The following is a 21058-nucleotide window of genomic DNA, read 5'->3' as shown; positions in this document are numbered from 1 at the left end:
GAGTGTTTGCAGAAGAAGCAAGAGAAACAAGTAGTCGTCTAATGTCGCTCGTAAACGTTCGTAGGGACGACTTTTTTGGCCGCCAACTCTTTTGCCGTTATGGCCGTCAGCGTCCTTCTTCGTAGACAAATAAAGGGTGCTTCCGGTCGAACGATTGATAGTATCACCGAATCGAACGAAATTTCGTGTTCGCGTTTGTCGTGGACTGACACACACGTGTTTCACATTGTAACTGGGGTTTTTGAGGTTGGTTAAATAAGGGAGTCTATGAAGTTCTACTGTTAGTGTTAAGGTTTTAGGTTGGACACGAGTAAACAGCTTTTATTTGGAGATTAGAAAGGACTAGTCTGTAAATTTAGTGAATCTACGTATCTACTTAGTTACGCCAATGGCTTCTTCTTTGTGTATTTTCAACCAGGAAGCAATCTTCGAGTTTGCTCCAACTTTCAACATAATCGTACAACTAAATTACAACTTATTCTCGCAGGCACGATCCGTAATCGCGTGTATCGTTCCTTTGACGATCGCGTGACGTATCGTTGCACCCCTCGTTCGAACGCAACACCTCTACCCGTTCCGAAACGTTTATCGTATTTCTTTTATTCGCGTGTACATTACGCTATCGAAGATTTTAATAAAAATTGCCGTGCGGAAATACGCAGAAGCAACATTTACCAGAAAATTTATATTAATTCGCTGTCGTTCAACGTTTCTATCCACGAAGCTTATTATCCCGGTTTCTTGAACGGCATAAAAAATTTCGGCTGTCTGGTAATAGACGCGCAATCATCTTTTCAAGAATCGCGTGCGACGGTTGACGCGAGCACGCGGCCAAAACGAGACCTTTTGACAATTATCGTCGGCTCCTGTATCGAGATAAGACGCGAAAAAAGGGGACGTCGACGAAGACGGGACGCGCGTGCACGGCTGTTTACCCGATGGCTTTCCTCAGCTGGCGCGTTCCATCAGTCACACGCAAATAACTCACTTCTCGCGGGGCTCGAGCGGGCGCAGCGGTAATTTATGTTCACCGAAGTCCTATCGCTCTCGACCCCGACGACGTTCTCGCACCTATCCCGTCGACATTCTCCTTCTCTGCTTGTTTGTATTATTTCAGCGTCGAAACGCCTGCCTCGCTACCTCCGCGAACAGCTTTATGGTTACGTCTGTAAACTTGCGAAATTGCGTTGCTCTTCGTCGTTGCTCTCCTGATTTAGAAGGAATTTGTCGATGACGGTAGGTTCCGAGGAGATGTAATATCAGATAAAGTAACGGCCGTCGGAACGGCAAATTTATGCGAAAGAATTTCACACGATATTTGTCGAATCATTTGTATGCTAAAGCTTGATAGTTTCGGCACCGATCAAACCACCCGACAAAGCTCCACGATTTCGTAGAGTCCAACAGAATTTTTATACGTTTTGAATTCATCGAAAACAACTTGGAATACCTCGTCCGTGAACGAGCGGTGTAATGGCCGTTAAATCATTGCTATTAATTAGACTGTTCTCTTCCGTTGATAAAAGTCCTTTCATTAATCTGTCCGAGAGCATAATCGTTTTTTCCCTTCTCTTTTCTCGAACGGAACAAAATAATTCGTTCGGGCGAAGCACGCGCCCGTAGGAGACCAGACGCCTCGGGGCGGCCTGGCCTGTCCGCGGAAATCGTCTCATTTCTCGTAAGAAATGTATGCCAACCGGTTCGCAAGTTAATGATCCCATTAATTAGTTTCGTTTCGTTAAGCGAGGCACGAAATCTTGTCGTTGCGCGAGAAGGAATTAAGCGAAATAATTAGACAAATTAGGACAGGCGGCAGGGGTGGCTGGCTGAGGGGATCATTTATCATTAGGATCCACTATTAATTCCTCGTTAATTCCTCCTTTCCTCGTCAAGCAAGATAAACGAGTGGCTCGACGGTCTCGTAACGTTGCTCTCGCGAGAAGGGCCCTGAGAGTCCCCGGGAACCTGAATGGAGTATCACGAGCTGGCCAGAGGAAGAGAGAGAACGCAAGGCGAACAGACGAAGGTAAGAAAAAAAAAATAAGAAAGAATGAATCGCGCACGGCGAAAGAGATACGAGACCGATAAAACGTTGATTGCATTGAAAAAAAGGGTACAATGATAAATGCCGTGGAATATAATGGAGAAAACACAACGGGCGCCTACCTGCTAGGCGTACTCGCGAGGAAGACGAAGCGGACTCCGGAGAATATGAACCAACAACCAAGTAATTGGAAGATAGCGGGAAGATTCGAACATGAACGTTCAAAAAATCGCCATTGTTCTGCAACCTGAGACGAAGCAGAAACGCTTAACAGATACATTCTCCTTACATTAGTTAAACAATATTTAAATTAACCCTGTACATTAGTTATGATAAAAACTAGGATCAAAATTCTTGTATTTTATTTTTCTCTGAGAAGTCTCTGTGTTGAATGTCAGGTCCTTCAAAACCGTAATACAAAATTTAACTCATGAAAATTTGAAGGGTATAAATTTCACGAGAGTCAACCTGTCTGACCATACATGACCGTTTTCACTGCGACTTTATTAACCGATTTCACCTACGCAGCTGCTGGTATAAAAATTTCACGAGGCAGAAAATCGAGAGGGCAAAGTTTTTCTAAGTACGCGATAAACGGATGGAGTGTAGTATAGCAAAGGGTAAAAAAGTTTTCGCTGGAAACGAGCAAAAAGCTGAAAGATGCCGACACAGAGGACACAGGTGGTTATTATGCCATCGATGGCACAGGTGAGAGCTGTTTGTTTTAAGCTCGGAGAGAAAACCGAGGCCCCCACGTTCTCAAACACATCCTCGAGTGGCTCTCCACGGGACGCCCGATACTCTCTTCTCGGCGAGGACCATTGTAATACGGTACGTCCCTGAAGAGCTCGTGGCCACTCTCGAGAGGCCTTGATGTTTTGCCGGTCCTCTCGAGATTCTCGAAAAAAGAAGAGCATCGCCAACCCTCGAGGAGTGTATCCGTCCACACTGCATGCATGGCCTTCTAAGGATTTCCATACGTGTTCCTACGGAGGAAACACGAACCGCGGATGTATTGCCATGGAAATAAACGAGCCAGCTTGGAGTACCGTTAACGAACGCTTCTCTCGACAACGCGACGTTCTCCGAGGTGCCTGAAACATTCGAAAATTTCGACAAAATCGAGGACTTTATTTGCTTCCGAAAATGATCGATGTTAGGATCGTTTACGACTCGTCGGCATCGTTTTGCATCCTCCCGAAATGGACATTCAACGATACGGTCATTTTTATCTCTGATTTTAAAACACGCGGATAGATTACTCTCATCGTGTCATTACTTGACCGAAATTAATGAAAAAATTATACGTTGCGATGAAGAAGAGGTCTACTGAACGCAGAGCGGACTAAAGATTTGCATCGACGTGCGCACAGCAATTATAAACCGCTAACGACCATAATTAGAACTGTCGTTACTTTTATTAAGTGAGCAACGACGACCGTGACGGCGATAAATCATACCGTGAACGCGTATAAATTGCCCGCGTCGCTGTGGAATAATGAGTCGGGAACGTCGCGTTATCCGTGTTTTATCCGTGTGAAACGGCGCAGCGAAGCTATTTAAAAACCCTCCTGCATGCCAATTAATTCAAGAAGACTTCGATATATAAAATTATCACAATTTTCAAACACAGAAACATTTTTACGTTCAGCAACTTCCGTCGAACTTCTAGCCGCGCGCTGACAAAATGGCGACCGGTATCGATAGCGGAGTCGCTCGTTCGAGGACAAATAAACGCGAACTGGGGCGTCATAACTGTCAGCACGGTGGCCACGCTTAATAAATACTCGGTTGTTGGCGCGACGTGCTCGCCGTGTCTTACGAGGGTGGCGCGGCCCTCGCTCGAACACGCGCGCGATCCGGCGCACGCACGAGCGTGTGCACACGCAAACGAAGCGTCGCGAGCTTTACGCGGGACCAACGAGTGAGATAGTAGCTCGGTGACAGCGGCAACGAGCCGTGCATCGGTTAGTCTCGCCACATCACCAACTCGACGTACGAGCTTCTCTCATTCGGATCGAGCATACGTACAAGCGCGTTCTACAAGACGCGTACGTCGCTGCTGCCACGCAGGAGAAAGAAGCCACGAGTTCGCGGCAACTCGCTCGCATCTGCTCGATAATTCTAGCTGGCGTGAACACGCGACGAGCATACGTCCAGAGATTTTATCAATGGACGGCTGGTCGTCAGCTTACGTGAGCTACGGAATATATTTTGACTTTTTGACTGTATTTGTAATTTCTAGTATGTACTTAATAAGTTACTGTTTAGAGCTTCAAACTTAACTTGGTACTTATACAGGTCTCAATAAAATGTACACGATACTTAAATATTAAAGAAATATAATAGTAATAATTGAGGGCATTAATAAAGGCATGCTTATTCCTTGTAAATAGACGAGGAAGATTTAAGATTTAAGACAAGAATTGGACAAGTACTGAAACAAAGCTTTGTCCATTAATACATATATAAATATTCTATCCTTTGAACGGAATAACGTATCGCTGGTGCTAATAACCCAGATTCAATCACGACGATACCATGAAACGCACAAGTCAAAAGGACACGGCCCGACAAAGTCCACCCTTTCACGATCGGTAGTTTATCATACGTCAGCAAGCAGTTCGTCGTTACTTAGAAAGGGTTGCACCTGCCTCCGGAACGTAAAAGAGCCCGCTAAAGATAAACGGCAAGCATTAAGTCTCGAGCATTAATTATCAATTCCTAACCGAGCGCGTACCGGTCGAGATTAATAAAGAAAGACCAGATTTTCTGCCGTCCCCTTCGCCGTTCGAACCACTCTAAATTCAACCGACTTCTCCTTTCCGTTACGTGGCGTTATTATTAGGGTCGCATCCGTGGCTACAAATAATGTCCCGGCGTTGAGTGACGCGCGCCACAGCGGGGAACAGCGAGAGGAAGCATTCAGAATGATCCGCGAGGCTTATAGGCCTCGTTGCGGTCTATTTACGGTGCGTTCTTGACAATATGCGATGACCGTGCAACCTAGGCCTCTCTATTAAAGCTAAACTTATAAGGATAGACACGCTTTCTAAAACCAAAATGATTTTCCAGAAGTTGGAAACCTAAGATTCTAGATGTTAGAGTGTGGGTACTGTGTGTCGTTGACTTTTCATCAAATCTGTGACCTGGGTAGGGAAGTACAATGCAAGGGACGAAGAATGAAAGTTCTAAGTTGGGCTTGCGACGCGTAGGAATTGAATGAGTAGGACTAGGGGTGCGCAGAACTTCGACGTGTAGAATTTGTGACGCGGTGGAATTGGGGTGTGTAGGATGTGGGATGCGCAGAAGTTCCATGTGTAGGACTTTGAGTGCGTAAAATTTGAACACGTAGGATTTGGAACACATGGAATTTCGACGCGTAGGACTTGGGACGCGTAGAACTTGGGACGCGTGGAACTTAGGATGCTTAGAACTTGGGATGCGTGGAACTTGAGACATGTGGAACTTAGGCGTGGAATATGGGACGCGTGGAACTTAGGACGCGTAGAAATTTAGACGCGTGGAACTTAGGACGCGTGAGACTTAGGACGCGTTGAACTTGGAACGCGTGAAACTTTGGACGCGTAGAACTTGGGGTGCGTGGAAATTGGGTTGTGTAGAATTTCGACGCGTAGAACTTGGGGTGCGTAGAAATTGGGGTGTGTAGAATTTCGATGCGTAGGACTTAGGGTGCGTAGAAATTGGGACGCGTAGAACTTAGGGTGCGTGGAAATCGGAGTGTGTAGAATTTTGACGCGTAGAACTTAGGGTGCGTGGAAATCGGAGTGTGTAGAATTTCGACGCGTAGAACTTGGGGCACGTAGAAATTGGAGTGTATAGAATTTCAACGCGTAGAACTACATTTACACAAAATTAGATACACATGGAATTAACTAAAAGTTGCACAAATACTATTAGAAGCTTATAAAATTTCAATGAATAGAACTTAAAAAGCTATCGCCACTAAATTCGCACCAATTAATCGAGAAACCAAGCATAAACGTTAAAAGGCGAATAGAGTTCATTCCTTCTGCCAGTTACGAGGACCAAAAGTTGGTTGGCAAATCGCGAAGAGGATTCAAGAGGAGGCGCACCGCAGGGGTGCTTCGTGTCCCGCAGCTGTGCCCCGCGTGAACGCGAACGAATGCGCGCGATGTGTCACGGAATTAATTGGATGCCCGTTAAATCCGAAGGCGTTAACTTTCGCGTATACGTTTCTTTATCGTCTTCGTTTATACGTTTTAATAACGCGTCACCGAATGAAATAAGCGCGAACCGCCGCCACCGCCTTCGCCGTTCCTCGACCTCGATGACCTGGACCCCGTTTTATAACCGCGTCATTAACCGGGAGGTTTTTATAATTGTGCCGCGGAGGTGGAAACCAGTTGTGCTTTCTTGATTCGTTGGACTTGGATATTAAGTTATCGATATACTGCTCCGTTATTTCTAACTTATTGAAATAGTAATAGTTTCTAAGACTTTTTAAATGATTTTTAACTTTTTTATTTTTTGAAACATGTGATACAATCGGATTTCTACATACGAAGCGATATTTGAAAGTTGTTGTAAAAATACATAATTAAAAAATATACTTTCCTGTAGGATGAGTAAAAGCCTAATTTGCGAGTTTTGCACATTTTACAAATTATAAATGATTTATTTCGTTCCGTGATATACGTCTCATTGTTAACGCCTCACATTTAGACAAAGGATCTGCCCACACAAAACCTACGAAGGAATTTCGTGGGTAAAAGACGTAGAATTTCCGGGATCAAGAAAACGTACGAATTCTAGAGAGGCACGAACCGGAACGTGACGGATCTCGAGATTACCCGACGAAAGCGTCGAATAGAAACGTTAATATGGACTTCCTAAACGTGGTTATTGAGATTCCCGGCGCAACGACGAGGCCGAAGAAGAGGTACGGCAAAGAGAGGAATGGAAAGAGTAGAACCAGGTGCCCATCCGTTTGTTAAGCACCGAGTTGGCCACACAGAGGCAGGGGCCCCGGGCGCAAAAAGATGCGTGTGGCATCCGCGGTGGCTCATTAACCGAGCTGCCTCTAAATTGGCCTCGCGGCAGCTCCATAGCTACTTCTTAAGCAACCCGTGGAATATTTATGCCCGCCGCGTGGCCGAACCTCGGACTCGCCGAGCTTTCTTTCGTTTAACCTAGCCGAAATGGACAACCATGCTTCTCGCACCTTCTCCATAATGACGACTGTCAAACTAATCGTGTTCGGTATTCTAAGGAATTACACGCACAAATGTAGTTCACAAATGATCAAATTCACAAACTTAGGAAGTTCCATCTTCTCCATAATGACGTCTGTCAAACGGACCAATCGTCTTTAGTATTCAGAGGAATTACACGTTTAAACACACAAATGTAGTTCACAAATTATCAAATTCACAAACTTAGGAACTTCCATCTTCTCCATAATGACGACTGTCAAACGGATCAATCATGTTCGGTATTCAAAGGAATTACACGCTTAATGTAGTTCACAAAATTCAAAAACTCAGTAACTTCAAATCATTCAAACTTCCAAATAGGAAATTTTGATGAGAGCTTCTGAGCCCTCCACATCCATAAATCATCCTAATTATCATCCGAAACGTATATCTCAAAGTCCATTTCAACACTTCCCAAAGTTCCCAAAGGAAACGTAATACTCGGATCGTGTGATCCGAATAAAAGCGATGTGCCAACACTGGATCAAACGGCGGGTTCGCCGAACAATTCTTCGAAAGAGACGCGTGCTATCCTGAGAAAGATGAAACGGAGGAAAGGAGCAGGGTGGAGGGCGTGCTAGGAGAGTGGTTTACTGCGGATCCAGCAAATCGTAAATATCGCGAGCCGGCGTGCGCGGGATCGGCCTAGGTAGAGGCATAAGTTAGCTTCGCCATCGTCGTAGGTAAACGTATCGGCGAACTGGCGAGTGACTTTTTCCAGCGTGGCTCGTGTTCCTGATTTACGGAGCGGTGCTGTGGCCAGCCAGGTAGATATGCGCACGAACGTACACGTAGCAGGAAGGTGCACTGTTAGGGGAACGCGACATTAACGGGACATTCGTTGTTCGGTGCTTATAAGATGAAAACGACGGCGGATACTGGTATGTTGGGTATCTGCATGTCAAATAAGGACGCGTTGGATTAGTTATATGGCGGTGTGATAGATATCTGGGTGATGGGAGGTTAGATATTGGCATGTTGGATGTCTGTAGATTGGATACTGATATGTGGGAAATGTGTGTATTGGGTATTGGTGCGTTGGATGTTGATAAGTTAGATATTGACGCGTTGGATAGCTGTGCGCTGAATATCGACACGTTGGATATTGACGCGTTGGATAGCTGTGCGCTGAATACCGACACGTTAGATATTGACGCGTTGGATATCTGTGCGTTGAATACCGACACGTTCGATATTGACGCGGTGGATAGTTGTGCGCTGAATATTGACACGTTAGATATTGACGCGTTGGATATCTGTGCGTTGAATACCGACACGTTAGATATTGGCGCGTTGAATACCGACACGTTCGATATTGACGCGTTGGATATCTGTGCGTTGAATATCGATATGTTAGATACTAGCGCGTTGGATATCTGTGCGTTGAATACCGACACGTTAGATATTGGCGCGTTGAATACCGACACGTTCGATATTGACGCGTTGGATAGCTGTGCGCTGAATATCGACACGTTAGATATTGACGCGTTGGATAGTTGTGCGTTGAATACCGACACGTTAAATATTGACGCGTTGGATAGCTGTGCGCTGAATACCGACACGTTCGATATTGACGCGTTGAATACTGTTGTGTTGAATGTTGGATATATGGTATTCGGACGCGTTGGATATTGGCACGTTCAATATCTACGCGTTGTGTATCTATACGCTGAATGTCGATGCGTTGGATATCGACATGTGGGATTGCGACCCGTTGGATATCGATGTGTTACATATAGACGCGTTGAATATCCACACGATGGATATCGATGTGTTGGGTATCTGTACGTTACACAGTAGCACGTTAGATATCTCTACGATGACCACCGATGTGTTCGATATCGACACGTTAGATATCAACACATTAGATACAGACATGTTCGACATCGAGACATTGTACGTCAATGAACTGGACATAAATGTGCTGTCCTTAGACACATAATCTTTCATTGTATTATATTTATAAAATATTAAACATGATCACATATGATCTCATTGTACACATACGTCAACGAACTGGACATAAATGTCCAGTCCTTAGACACATCATCTTTCATTGTAATATATTTATAAAATATAAAATATTGCCATGTATAGATATCAATGCATGTATTACACAAATTAGATATAAATGCCACACATTCTATTTCACCGCGCGAAGGCGGAAAACTTGTAACGCAATTTTAACGGGACGCTTGTAATATAATAGCGCGAGGCTCATGTAAATCGCGTATGGAATCGACTCTTATAATCTCGATATCGCTCGTGACCAGGCTAACGGATCTGGCAGAGGCGCGGTGCACGGGATACGATCGGGACAACCTGCAGATAAGCATCGAGGGAAGGAACTCTGATCGATATGCAAACATCTTCTTCGTAGTGAAATTCACCTCGATTCCGGAATACTAGATAAGCATCGCGGATCGCACGAAACCGGAGATCCTACCGCGTCGCGGACGAGTGTTCTCGTCGCGATCGAAAGGTTACTCGCGGAGGATGCCGTGGGAAAAATTTCAGGTTGCAATGGTTCCTTACAGCTACGAAGTGTGGCGTGACTAGGGGTCGTTAACCTTTTAGATTTGGCGTTTGTGCGATAGTCGCAAATTGATTGTTAGACCTGGGGTATATTTTATTAGCAGTTTCTTCTATTGCCACGAACCATGCTACAAAAGGTACCGGTTTCTATGCACTTCTTTATATGCACTTAAGAAGTTTTACTGTATAATGTAAAATTACTACAATGTGCAACTGGTGATTATTAAACTGTATAAGAAAGGATTGAATGATAGAATGCAAAAGGTATGTAATGCAGATCATGGCTGCAGATCATCTTCTGCGGTCATTGAATTATTACGACGGTTTAACGTGAAGTTAAAACAGAAACGAGTTTTTTCTTCGAGATCATGAAATGAAGAGATAAGGAAATTACACATCAACTTTTACTTCCATAAACAATAATCGTGTGATTATTACACAAGACGCAGCGCGGTGTTGTTAGCTCCAGAATGTATCACCAGCGGCTAAGAAATCAGCAGATCGAGTAATCGCTTGGCCTGCAGTCACAAAAGATCGAATGGAAAATAAAGCATCGTGGAGCGATTCTCACGTGTACGGTTAAACGATTTGAAATTTACACGACTATCTCGTGAAAGGTACAGCTCCCGCTCGATACCACGCGAAGGGTGCGATCAAAGGCCGCTGGCGAACCAAAGGATGCTTACAAAGTGATAAGTTGTACCTGCGTGCATCGTTCGTTTCGCCGATTTCTAATTACGATATTACTCTGCCCTCCCGGCGTACGAATAGCAGCCAACGAGTCACGTAACACGGTAAAAGGTAGCAAATTGGCGAGGACTCGGGGAAGAAAAAGAACGACCCCTTCGAATTATCCTTCGTGCTCGCTGCGAGGAATCCAACATCCGGATGTAATTGAGCCTATGACTAAATAACCGGCTTGCAATAGTATCTCTCTTTACGCCACGGGGATAGAAATGAAATCCCTCCGACTGGTTAGAAACATTCGAGCGAGCCGAGTTTTCTTGCGATCGCTCGAGGCGTCGATGGAAACGATCGTAATCCGGCCCCAATTTGGCAGGAAATCGCGTGCCGTTGCCCGCACGAAGACGCTCGTCCGCCCAGAAGAACGTGGAATGTTGTAATTGGCGGCAGAAGGTACCACGGGTCCCGATGTCCTCGACTGATAGCCTCCTCTTTCTCCCCATTAATTTTTAGGGACAACGTGTTATTCCTACTTTTTGCCACTTTCTATCCGCAGACACTGTACTTTATTATTTCGGTTTCTTCTCTACCTTGTTAACCGTGGATACGTGTTTCGTACACTGCAATCTTGCTTTCTTTGGGTATGGACAACTTACCGGCGAGAAATCGCCCATTTCGTTCCCGAAATAATTAACGCTACATGTAAATTTGGCAATTATTTTCAATTTAGGAATTTGTGAAACCTCAAATTCACCAGACATTATATTTACAAGCCTTCGAATGTCTAATGACATGTACATGATTGTATAATGACCACATGTATATGATTGTATGATGACCATATGTATATGATTGTATAATAACCACATGTATATGATTGCGTAATGACCACATGTATATGATTGTACGATGACCACATGTACATAATTGTATAATGACTACATGTATATGATTGTATGATGACCACATGTACATAATTGTATAACGGCCACATGTATATGATTGTATGATGACCACATGTATATGATTGTGTAATGACCACATGTATATGATTGTATAATGACGACATGTATATGATTGTAATATCATGAACAATATTATGTGCAAAATAATTGTATTACGATTGTAACATTTTTTGAGCACGCTAATATCTTCTGCATGCGATATTGCGCATAGGCAATGCTGTCATGGCAATTGCAGTGTTTTGAATACAGGGTTCGAGCACTGCAGCTGCTGGTTATCACTGCACAAGTGCAATCTATGACGAGTGGTCCACAGGGAAAGAGATCGTTAATAGGGCGATTTTGCACACAGTGCCTTAATTGCAAGATTAAAATTATTTACTGTTCATGACGTCTATATACATCATTGATTATAACTTGTTAATAATTCTGCTGTTAAATATCCTCAAATTCTGAGTCTTATTTAACCGAACATTACAATAATTTTTCCCTGATAATTTGTTGCATTATTTATTTTGTATCGATTCACTTCTTTATTGCTCAGGTATCAATCTTTTATTCCTTCATAAAAAAATAAATTCATAACGCGTATAAATTGCAACGATCAATCTGTACTCGATATAGCGTTCTACCAAAAAATTTTTCCAAAGAGCCATATATTGCACTGCACCAAAGGACATCCCGTTTCGCCGACACCGTCACAGTCGACGGAACGAGGCCAATAATTTTAAAGCTATCTAGTCGAAATTGAATGGTCCACGAGGGTCGAACTAATTGATCTGGCCCGTGCAATTTCGTTCGCGAACGTATGGGGAGGTCGTTCTTGCGTTTATGGGGGATGCGGATCTCCGGTGCACACATGCGAGGCACATTGCGCACGAATAGATGGCGTGTACAATCGGCCACGTACGGTTCCATCGTTCGTGTCTGTGTTAAACATATAACTCGTTCGCGTGGCGCCCCGGCTTGACATGTTTTGATACAAATTAAGCGGAGAGCCCGGAGAGCCGGTGATAGAGTGGCTCGAGGCGCCAGCTTCCCATCGTGGATATATATTTTCCCCGGGCGTGATTAGTTAAACGTCGTTAGGATAACGCGTGACAGGCGTCCCCGCGAAGGGACCACCGAAACCTGGAAGCGATTTATAAGTCCCAACGACGTCCGCGGGACTTCTCGGATTGCCAGCGAGACATAGCGACCCAGTCTTTCCTTTTTTTCACTCTTCCCTTCGAGCCTGCCACCCTCGACCCAAAATATTTCACGACGAATCACTCGTCGTTCGAGCTCTAATTGACCGTCTACTGCGAACGACGCCGTAAACGAGCGTCGAATAACTGGCCGCGGACACCAACTGAACCGAACGGAATCTTGTCGCCAGAACATGGTAGCCATGTAAAAAATTGTGGACTCTGGAGGTTCGTATTCATTTTACACTTTAGATAATTACAGATATGCACATTCGAACATGTTTCGAACATCGTCCTCTTAATTTTTGCCCCATGACTTAATATCAATTCAATTTTGCATCTCCATGCACGTGGTAACGTCTTGACACGGTGTCACATATGTGTAAGATGCACGGTGTCACATATGTGTGTGCACTTTTTATGTGTGCACGTGTTACATGTGTACGATACGTGTACAAGGTAAACGAAATTAGAAAAGAGGAAGATTCACGGAAGTACCAAATTTCCTGCGGAAAAGGGACGCAGGGAGGAGCGGAGCGACGCCAGCTAGTCGTCGAGGCGTTGCTGCCGATCAATCACGAGGACTCGTCGATCCAGCCAGCCCCCTATGGTCCTTCACGGTTTCTCTACGCTAGATAAATGACAGAACGGCGACTGCGCATAGACCCCTTGCGACCTTTCGTGTTCTCGCGTATCCACGGGGATGTATCGAAGCTCGAAACATAACACCATCGTCCATACCGTGCTACGACTCCAATGTGTGGTCAGTGTTTAGCTCGACAGCCGAGTGTCCTGCGATTTGACCTCTTTTGTTGCTGCTCCTCAGCGTCTCCGCTCCTCAACGACTTCCAGCTTGCGGAAACATGCGTTCAGCACGTGTTGCGACACGCTTTTCATCAAAAGACTGTTTCTCGACATTGAACAGACACCTTGAACGGTCGTGTTTCTCGTTTACGAAGAAACAGGGTCTGAAAGCTCGACTTCGATGAAAAGACTAGAGATACGAAATAATGGCGAAGTTATTGAGTACCGGTTCGTTTATGGTACTCGAGAAACTGCCGAGTCGAATTGTTCGAACACGTGTTTCGTTAGACGGAGAAAATAGGCAGCTCCGCTATTATAAGGGTACATGTTTTTTTAGACAACGTATTTACACGCGAGCCGTTGGACTCCTTTTACACGAAAACATAACCTTTCGAACCGGACACTTTGGGACGCTGGAGTCACGATAAACTGGCGCTAAACCGTCTGGCGTCTACGTAGGTGTCGGTTAACGTTTAACAATTTCCAGAGTCCAGCCCGGATACACCAGTTACCCGACACCTAACTTACACGTCCATACCCTCGATAATTAGATACCTCGAGACATTTGACAATTTAAAAATTATTAGAACCTATGAAACGTAAGACCTATAACGTGGAACCTATGTAACATAGCGTATATGGGATTTAGGACTTGTGAAACACAGAACCTAGAGTGTACCAACATAATGATTCCCTCCTTGTTAATTACCCAGAACTTTGAAAAGTCTATGAGTATAAATAACCTTAATCATTTTCTTCCACCGAAAATAGCATGAATTTTTGCAACATAGAACGATCCGACTTGGCAAAGAGCCACCGACGATCACTCGTCGCCACATATTTGTACGACGTTTTGAGAAAGGAGGGCGTTGTCGTGGGTGGAAGCGGAATCGAGCTAACCGATGTAAGAATGGGTCGCAGGAAGCCCAGCAACGATTCCAGGCAACGGAAATGTCTCCCGTAAACTACTAATCACCATAAACCACTGGGATACACGTGTTACGAATTCTCGGTGTAGAGGAATCACCGCGCTTTGCGTTTAACTCCACCCTGCATTTGTTGCTCTCCCGGGGAAACCTCCGAACATTTACCTCCACGTTCCTCTTCTTCCGCATGTTCCTTCGTGTTCCATCTTTCGATCTCGTTCCTCGTGCGTTCAATAGATCGTTTCTAGTCGTATCGTGTGAAAGTTTATCTTCGAATATCTAACCATTTGCACTTCGTTCTTGGAGAACCGTGAAACACTGTGTCACAGTCGCAAAATGAAAATAATAATGAAGACTATACTATTGTTATCATGTAAGGTGAATTGGGAATGAACTGCGGAATCTACTCATCGTAAAAAAACTAAAAAAAAAATGATTAAAGATGTAGAGAATAAACTCAGCAACTTTGAGTGCAGTGCCTTATGTTTATATTGTCCTGCAACTCAACCCGCGTGGCAAGAACAGTGCACTCTCAAAGTGCAACAAAATCCCGTCAGTTAAAAATCCACGCTTTATCGCTCCCAGGCCATTAACCGTAAATCAAACATTAATTTACATAGAACAATACTGCGAAGAGTAAAAAACAGCAGAGTTGATATGACCGCAAAGAAGAGGCATCGAATTGAACGGAGTCGGCGAATTGGCAACAATTTACAATGTCCATGTTCGCCAAACCGAAACTCAACCGCGTGCGATTGATTGCGAGTTGCTCGTTCCTGGGTTGCTCGTCCCATCCTCCCCATAATTCCAGCTAATCTATAGCGAAAGGTTCGCCGCATCGCGTCGGTGCATAATAATTTCGGGATGTCCGCGTTCGGAAACGGATCTTTCGGCGCGCTTGTTCCTCCGTTTCTTTTTCTCCGCGAGTCGCTTGTCGACGCCGCGCCGCGGCGTTGTACGGCCACGGTCTTCGTATCACGATAATTCCGACTAATCTATCGGCGGTGTCGATGGGCAATCGATTGCACGAACGGCCGCGAGGAGGAAGAGGGGATCCGTTGCAACTGCAGCCGCCCCGCTGTGGAGAGTTTAGGGGAACAAACACGCCCACGAGGTAACGCATCCTCCTAAGTCGTCGACACACCGTACCAAGGCACAAGACACCGTCTTTCAGAGGCGAGACGACCAGGAGGGTGTACAGGAGGAGACATTCGTCTCGCATTAGCATATACACGAGGAACCAGAGAAGCACCGGCAAACTGAGATAGAGAGAGAGAAACAACATCTATTCGCTTTACGGGTGGAGCCTCTTCTCCTACCTTTCTCTTCAACTCGCTGGTCCCACGGACGATAAGACTAGATCGTTATTATTCGCGGTTGCGAGATCCCCGTGGCTTTCACATCCACCTGCCGACGATCGCTGCCGATCCATTCGCGAACTATTGCGAAAATGTGTCACGACTGGGATCGCTACATCTCTTGTATGCAGTTAGCACGTGGGGTAACTAGGTTAGCCTTGGGACTTAGGTAACCTAGAACCTTTAGAGATGACCTAAGAGAGAAACCACGAACCGTAGGATCTATGAAATCGAGTTCCTATGGAAGCTGGGATCCATGAAATCTTGAATCTATAGCACCTGTGGAATCATAGCCTATAAAACTCGGAATCTATGAAACCTATAGCAAGAATGCGGCAAGAGTCTAACCTAAGCACTTTTATTCCTCGTATCGCAACACGTGCAAAAATTACTCGGAACTATAACTATAGCTGTGTTCTCGCGCGTAATAGAAGTCGCGGCAAATGGATTTGGATGTTCTATAACGCTGTTGCGAAATTCTGCACGGTGACATTTACGCAAAAGTCACGGGCGAGTATCGTTCGTAAAAGTGTCACGAGTCTTTTGACGATCGCCAGCCGTTCGAGTTGTGTAAATAGCAAGAAAGAGCAGGGGAATCGTTCGAGGCTCGTCACCTTCCCCTCGTTCGCAGTCGGAGCAATAAAGTCGTATTGTTTTTGCGGCGTTTGCGTCGCTTTAACGCCCGGCAATATAACCTTAACAGCTCTGGCTAGGGGAAAAAAGGGGAGAACGAGACGGATAAAGAGAGCGATAGATCCCGGTGACTTTGTGCCCAATACGGCGCCAGAACCTTCGCAGGTCCCGATGGTGCAGCATGGGTCCGTGGTTCTTGGACGTTGTACATCGTCGGACGGTCCATGGGTCCGGATGCGGCTGGATATACCTCCTCGTATACACCGAACGACCCAACCAACCCGTTAGACCCTCGTAAAATTTTTTTTCTCGATCCTTTTGCTCCGATCCTACGGAGCAAACGGTCCGCTATAGCTTCGACGTCCGAGGATTTAATTTGGGCGACTACGTTCTCGTTCCATCCACCCTTTCTTTCTCTTTCTGTGCCGAGTCTTTTCTTCTATCTCGTTGTTCGCCTCTCTTGTCTCTCGATTCTTATCCGATGGTTTATCATATCCACTCCTCGCTGTCAGCGAGGAATATCCTCGTCGAGCTCGTTTTTATCCAGTCCAGGATTAATACGGCGTTATTAATAAAAATCTCCGCGACTTTCGGCGAATTGCCACTCAGAAATAAATCGATCGCGTTTAACGGCGGCAGGTGGCTCGATCGTGGAATGCGTTCGGTGATTTTTCTTCGTGAATCGTTCACGTTTCGAACACCCTTTCTTCCCCCACCCCATGATCATCCGAGTTAAACGGGTAGCTCTCGTACGAAGAGAAAGGCTTATCGTCTTCGCCTTTCGTGTTATCTTCCAGTACAGAAGGTGTTAATTAAAAAGGAGGACGACTCGTCGAACTCTGGTACTTATCGTGTCGCTTAAGTCGTTTATCTCGTCGACGGCCATTTGCCGGGTGTAAACATTATTGACGCGATAATACGCGTCCCATTGAGCTTTCTGACGCTTTCCTACGAACGGTTCACAGGCGAGCACGTGTCGTCAAGATATACACGCTCGTACCGATTTTTTGTGGCCACTTCAAAGCTACACGAGACTTTTACGATCGTCCCTCCTTCGCGTCGAAGAAAGATCCATTCGAAAGAAAGGCTGCTCGTAGCGAAATACAAAGTGTGCAAGATGGCCAGGAATGTCGGTCCGAACGATTCTACCCGGAGTCGTACACTCGCTCGGTATTTTCGTTACCGCGCCAGATTACGTATTACGAAAGCAAAAATCGTGTATTAGCCGAAAGGACTCGCGAGATAATTACTTCGGGCGGAAGCAGTATTTCACGGCGGAAAGGTACAATTCCCTCGAAAAGCAGTATTTCGGGCGTTATCTAACCTCGGCCTTAAATCTCCTTATGGTCGTGCGAATCGGTAGGTAAAGCTCCCTTCCCCGGGGTATTTATCATGAACAGATAGGCGGTGCACGGGCACCGATTTTTTCGTCGCTATAAATCTCCGAGGACTCGCGGTCGGACACCCACCGTACGTATATATCCTAAGGGCGAGGCAAATGGCCGTCTTGTCCCGATTCACGGACGATGTAAACGTTTAAACGGCGTTACACGGAGGCAGAAGAACGAAGAGTGGTGGATGTTGTTTCCTCTGCGCGGCGTTTCAACAAAATTTCGTTGTTCCGACCGAAATATATCCGGGACATCCGAGCCGTGACGGGCCGGGTTCCCCAGGAATCGAGTCGGGGCTCGAATGTCGCGAGCGGAGGCACTAAGTGGAAATTGTTGTCAAAAACGGCGGGGTCGGAGCGCGTATACCGGTTCGACGGTACCAACGTGCCCGCTGGCTCATATATTTCGGGGACCCGCGGTACCCAAAGCGAGCAAACGTGGGCGTGAGGGACAACAGACACCCATACACCCATGGACCTCGCGTATGGGTCTTACCTGTATCCTACCGACACCTATTAGTCTGTTCGTCCACGATTCGACGCTGAGATATTAACCCTTTCAACGCGGTAAACGTCCACTCCAACGAATTTCTTCCATATAGTCTCCAGCTCTTCGACATTTCGTTCGCTTTGCACTCCTTCATTTCTTTTACCAGCTTCTTACAATATAGATAAAGGGGTTCTCAATAAAATGTATCGCAACAGTGAGGAGAATGTGACAGATACATTTTTCAGTTATTACAAGTGAATGAATACATTCAACCTGTTTAAGATGTCGAGCCATAGGAATACAAAGGATTAACCCTTTGCACTCGAAGGGAATTTGACTATTTATAAACAGCAACTTTAAAACTTAGTTAAAAAGTCAAATGAATTTTCTTGAGATTATTATTTCTTTACTAATAATTTCCACTATTGTTTGTTTCACTATGTTTATACATCACACGTGTCGTGTTATAGAATCAGTTAAAAAATGCTTATTTAAAATTATTGTATTAAATATAATGGTGATTGTGAGTCACCTCTCGAGCGCACATGGTTTAAAATGCTGTTGATTATAGATAAATAGTTATTACTTTGGTACCCGACTTAAATCCTCGAATATACTTGAGAGTATATTTGTTATTGCAAGAATTAGAATTGGAAAAGTGACGTAGAATGGTTAGAAAGAAACCAAGGGCAAGATCGGTCACCATTGAGAAGGCGATTCATTGAGAAGGCGTCGTGGCGGCGTGAATGGGCACCTCGGCGCGACGAATTATGCGAGCACCGGCCAAGATGTTTATCGTCCGAATGAATTGAAGAGCGTAGAACGAGACGAAGGGGGCGAGACGAAGCAGTGCTCGGGGGTGCGGCGAAACAGTTAACCGTAGGGTGGCGTGAAGTTTCGTCAAAGGTGTTGACACAAGGGGAACGCCGCGGGTGGAGGCGTTGCTACAAGCCGTCCTCATTCACACCTCCGCCTCTCTCGTTTCCTCTCCGCGATGCCAGAAGAGACCGTGAACAGAGAGGTTTACCTCTCTACCGACGTGATCCAATCAAGATTTCCATGAACACGAGGTATCGGTTTATAACGCGAAACCGGAACGTACGAACACCGGAACGGGGCTCGGTGAAACGTATATTTCTGTGCTTTTAGCCGTTGCAAAAGAATTTTTAATCGGTACCTACCGATTTGCACTATGGATCATACAAACGGCAACGATGCGTTGAATTATGCGATAGGAGAACTAATTAATTTAAGTATGCGATATATGAAGACCCGTAAATGAAGGTATCGTATAACTTCTTTCAAAAGCTGATAGATCGTCAGGGATTTGAAAAGCGTTTCACTTATTTTTTTTACCTTCAGAAAGGAAGGGAATTAATTATAACCTTGTGGTTATCTGACTATTATCCGTTAATTGCAGAAGAAAAATGAGTATTCAAGTTCCAATTGAACGTTCATTTCGAATAATTAATTAGAAGAAATCAGATCTTCGTTTCTATGTGCACAGATAACGAAAAGATTTAGTGTCCCTGAAGGAATACCGGTGCGTGGAAAAACTAAAAGTACAATTTGTATATAAATAAAAACGGCTATAAAAGTTTCCGTTGTGGATGCAGATGGTTATAAAAATAAAATTACATCGTCCGATTCTGAAAACGAAGTCATGTTTCCTATTAATTAATTCCGCGGCGTGTATTAGTGTTTCCTTTTTCTTCATTAATTTCCGTTAATTAATATGTATAAAATTCTTAGGAAGTCCTTATTAAGTTTAGATGAAACACGCTGGAAGTAATATTGCATTATCTCGATGAAAAGCAAGAGGTCCCTACGGTTCGGTTATTCGATTTCATTCCCATTCATATCTACCAGGCTTCGCTGATTTATATTTATAGAATTCCTACCACGCAGCGTGCTTTATTATGCTAATTGCGAGATAAAGTGTGCTGGAACTAATATGAGGTTAGCTTGATGAAAAACGAGGAATTCACATGCTTCAGTTATTAAATTTTATCTCCCTATTTTCTACTTAGTTTCACTTATTTATAAAGTCTTTAACAAGTAGCATTCCGATTTATACTTCGATAAAGTGTATTTCAATGAATATCACATTAAATATACCCACAATAAATTTTCTCATTCATATTCTTTCAACTTTCTTAAACTTGGTAAGATTAAAAATCACGAACGTTAACAGTTGCATGCAGCAACGCGAACTTCGAGAGAGAGAGAGGGAGAATGAACGTTGTCTCATTATCGGACATTAAGATCGTTCGGAATTCTCGATCGATAAAATTAGTCGTATTTGTATGCTCATCCGGCGAGTAAGGTGTGGGCCACAAAGAGGGCTGAAGGGTGAGTAGGTGGAGCGGAATAGGACCACCCAGCCCGTGTCGGCAGCGTTAGTGTTAGCATAACGCGTGGGCGCCATTCTTTTCTCCTTATACCTCTTTACCCTCCTCTTACATCCCTTTCCGGGTCGGCATAAGTCGTGAACGTCACCGTGGCTCTGTCCACACCGAGGACTACTACCAGGGCCGGCCATTTCGAAAATGGCGCCCAAGGTGAGATGTCCTTTCTTTTCCCAGCAATAAACCATCCTGAAAACGACCAACTTGCCCCTTTCTACCATCGCGCATTCCGGCTCGCCTTTTATTCTGACTACGATTCCAAGATGTACATCCGGATGTATGATAAATTTAATTTACCTTGAATCGATAAAATTGAACAAATGTACAAAAATATTTTTCGAGACGAGAAGGTTCGAGAGTGTCTTCTTGATCGCTCAGCGACAAAATCCGGGCCTGAGGA

General features: G+C 44.8%; 1 protein-coding gene across 3 annotated transcripts in view; it reads right to left on the bottom strand.

The window, feature by feature from the left end:
- sowah (ankyrin repeat domain family member sosondowah) overlaps positions 1–21058 on the bottom strand; it is a 108461-nt gene that overhangs the window by 56500 nt on the left and 30903 nt on the right. The window contains exon 7 of one of the 3 annotated variants that reach the window (XM_076529949.1): positions 3016–3138. The exons of the other annotated variants lie outside the window; for them this stretch is intronic. Within the exon in view, the coding sequence (XP_076386064.1) occupies positions 3031–3138 (108 nt within the window). The 3' untranslated portion in view covers positions 3016–3030. Of the gene's footprint in view, positions 1–3015; positions 3139–21058 lie in introns of those variants that run through there. 3 annotated transcript variants of the gene reach the window in all.

This window comes from Megachile rotundata, chromosome 3, assembly GCF_050947335.1.
Source record: "Megachile rotundata isolate GNS110a chromosome 3, iyMegRotu1, whole genome shotgun sequence".
NCBI lineage: Eukaryota > Metazoa > Arthropoda > Insecta > Hymenoptera > Megachilidae > Megachile > Megachile rotundata.
Note: the sequence above shows the minus strand (reverse complement) of the source record. Positions and strands in the feature narration are given on the sequence as shown.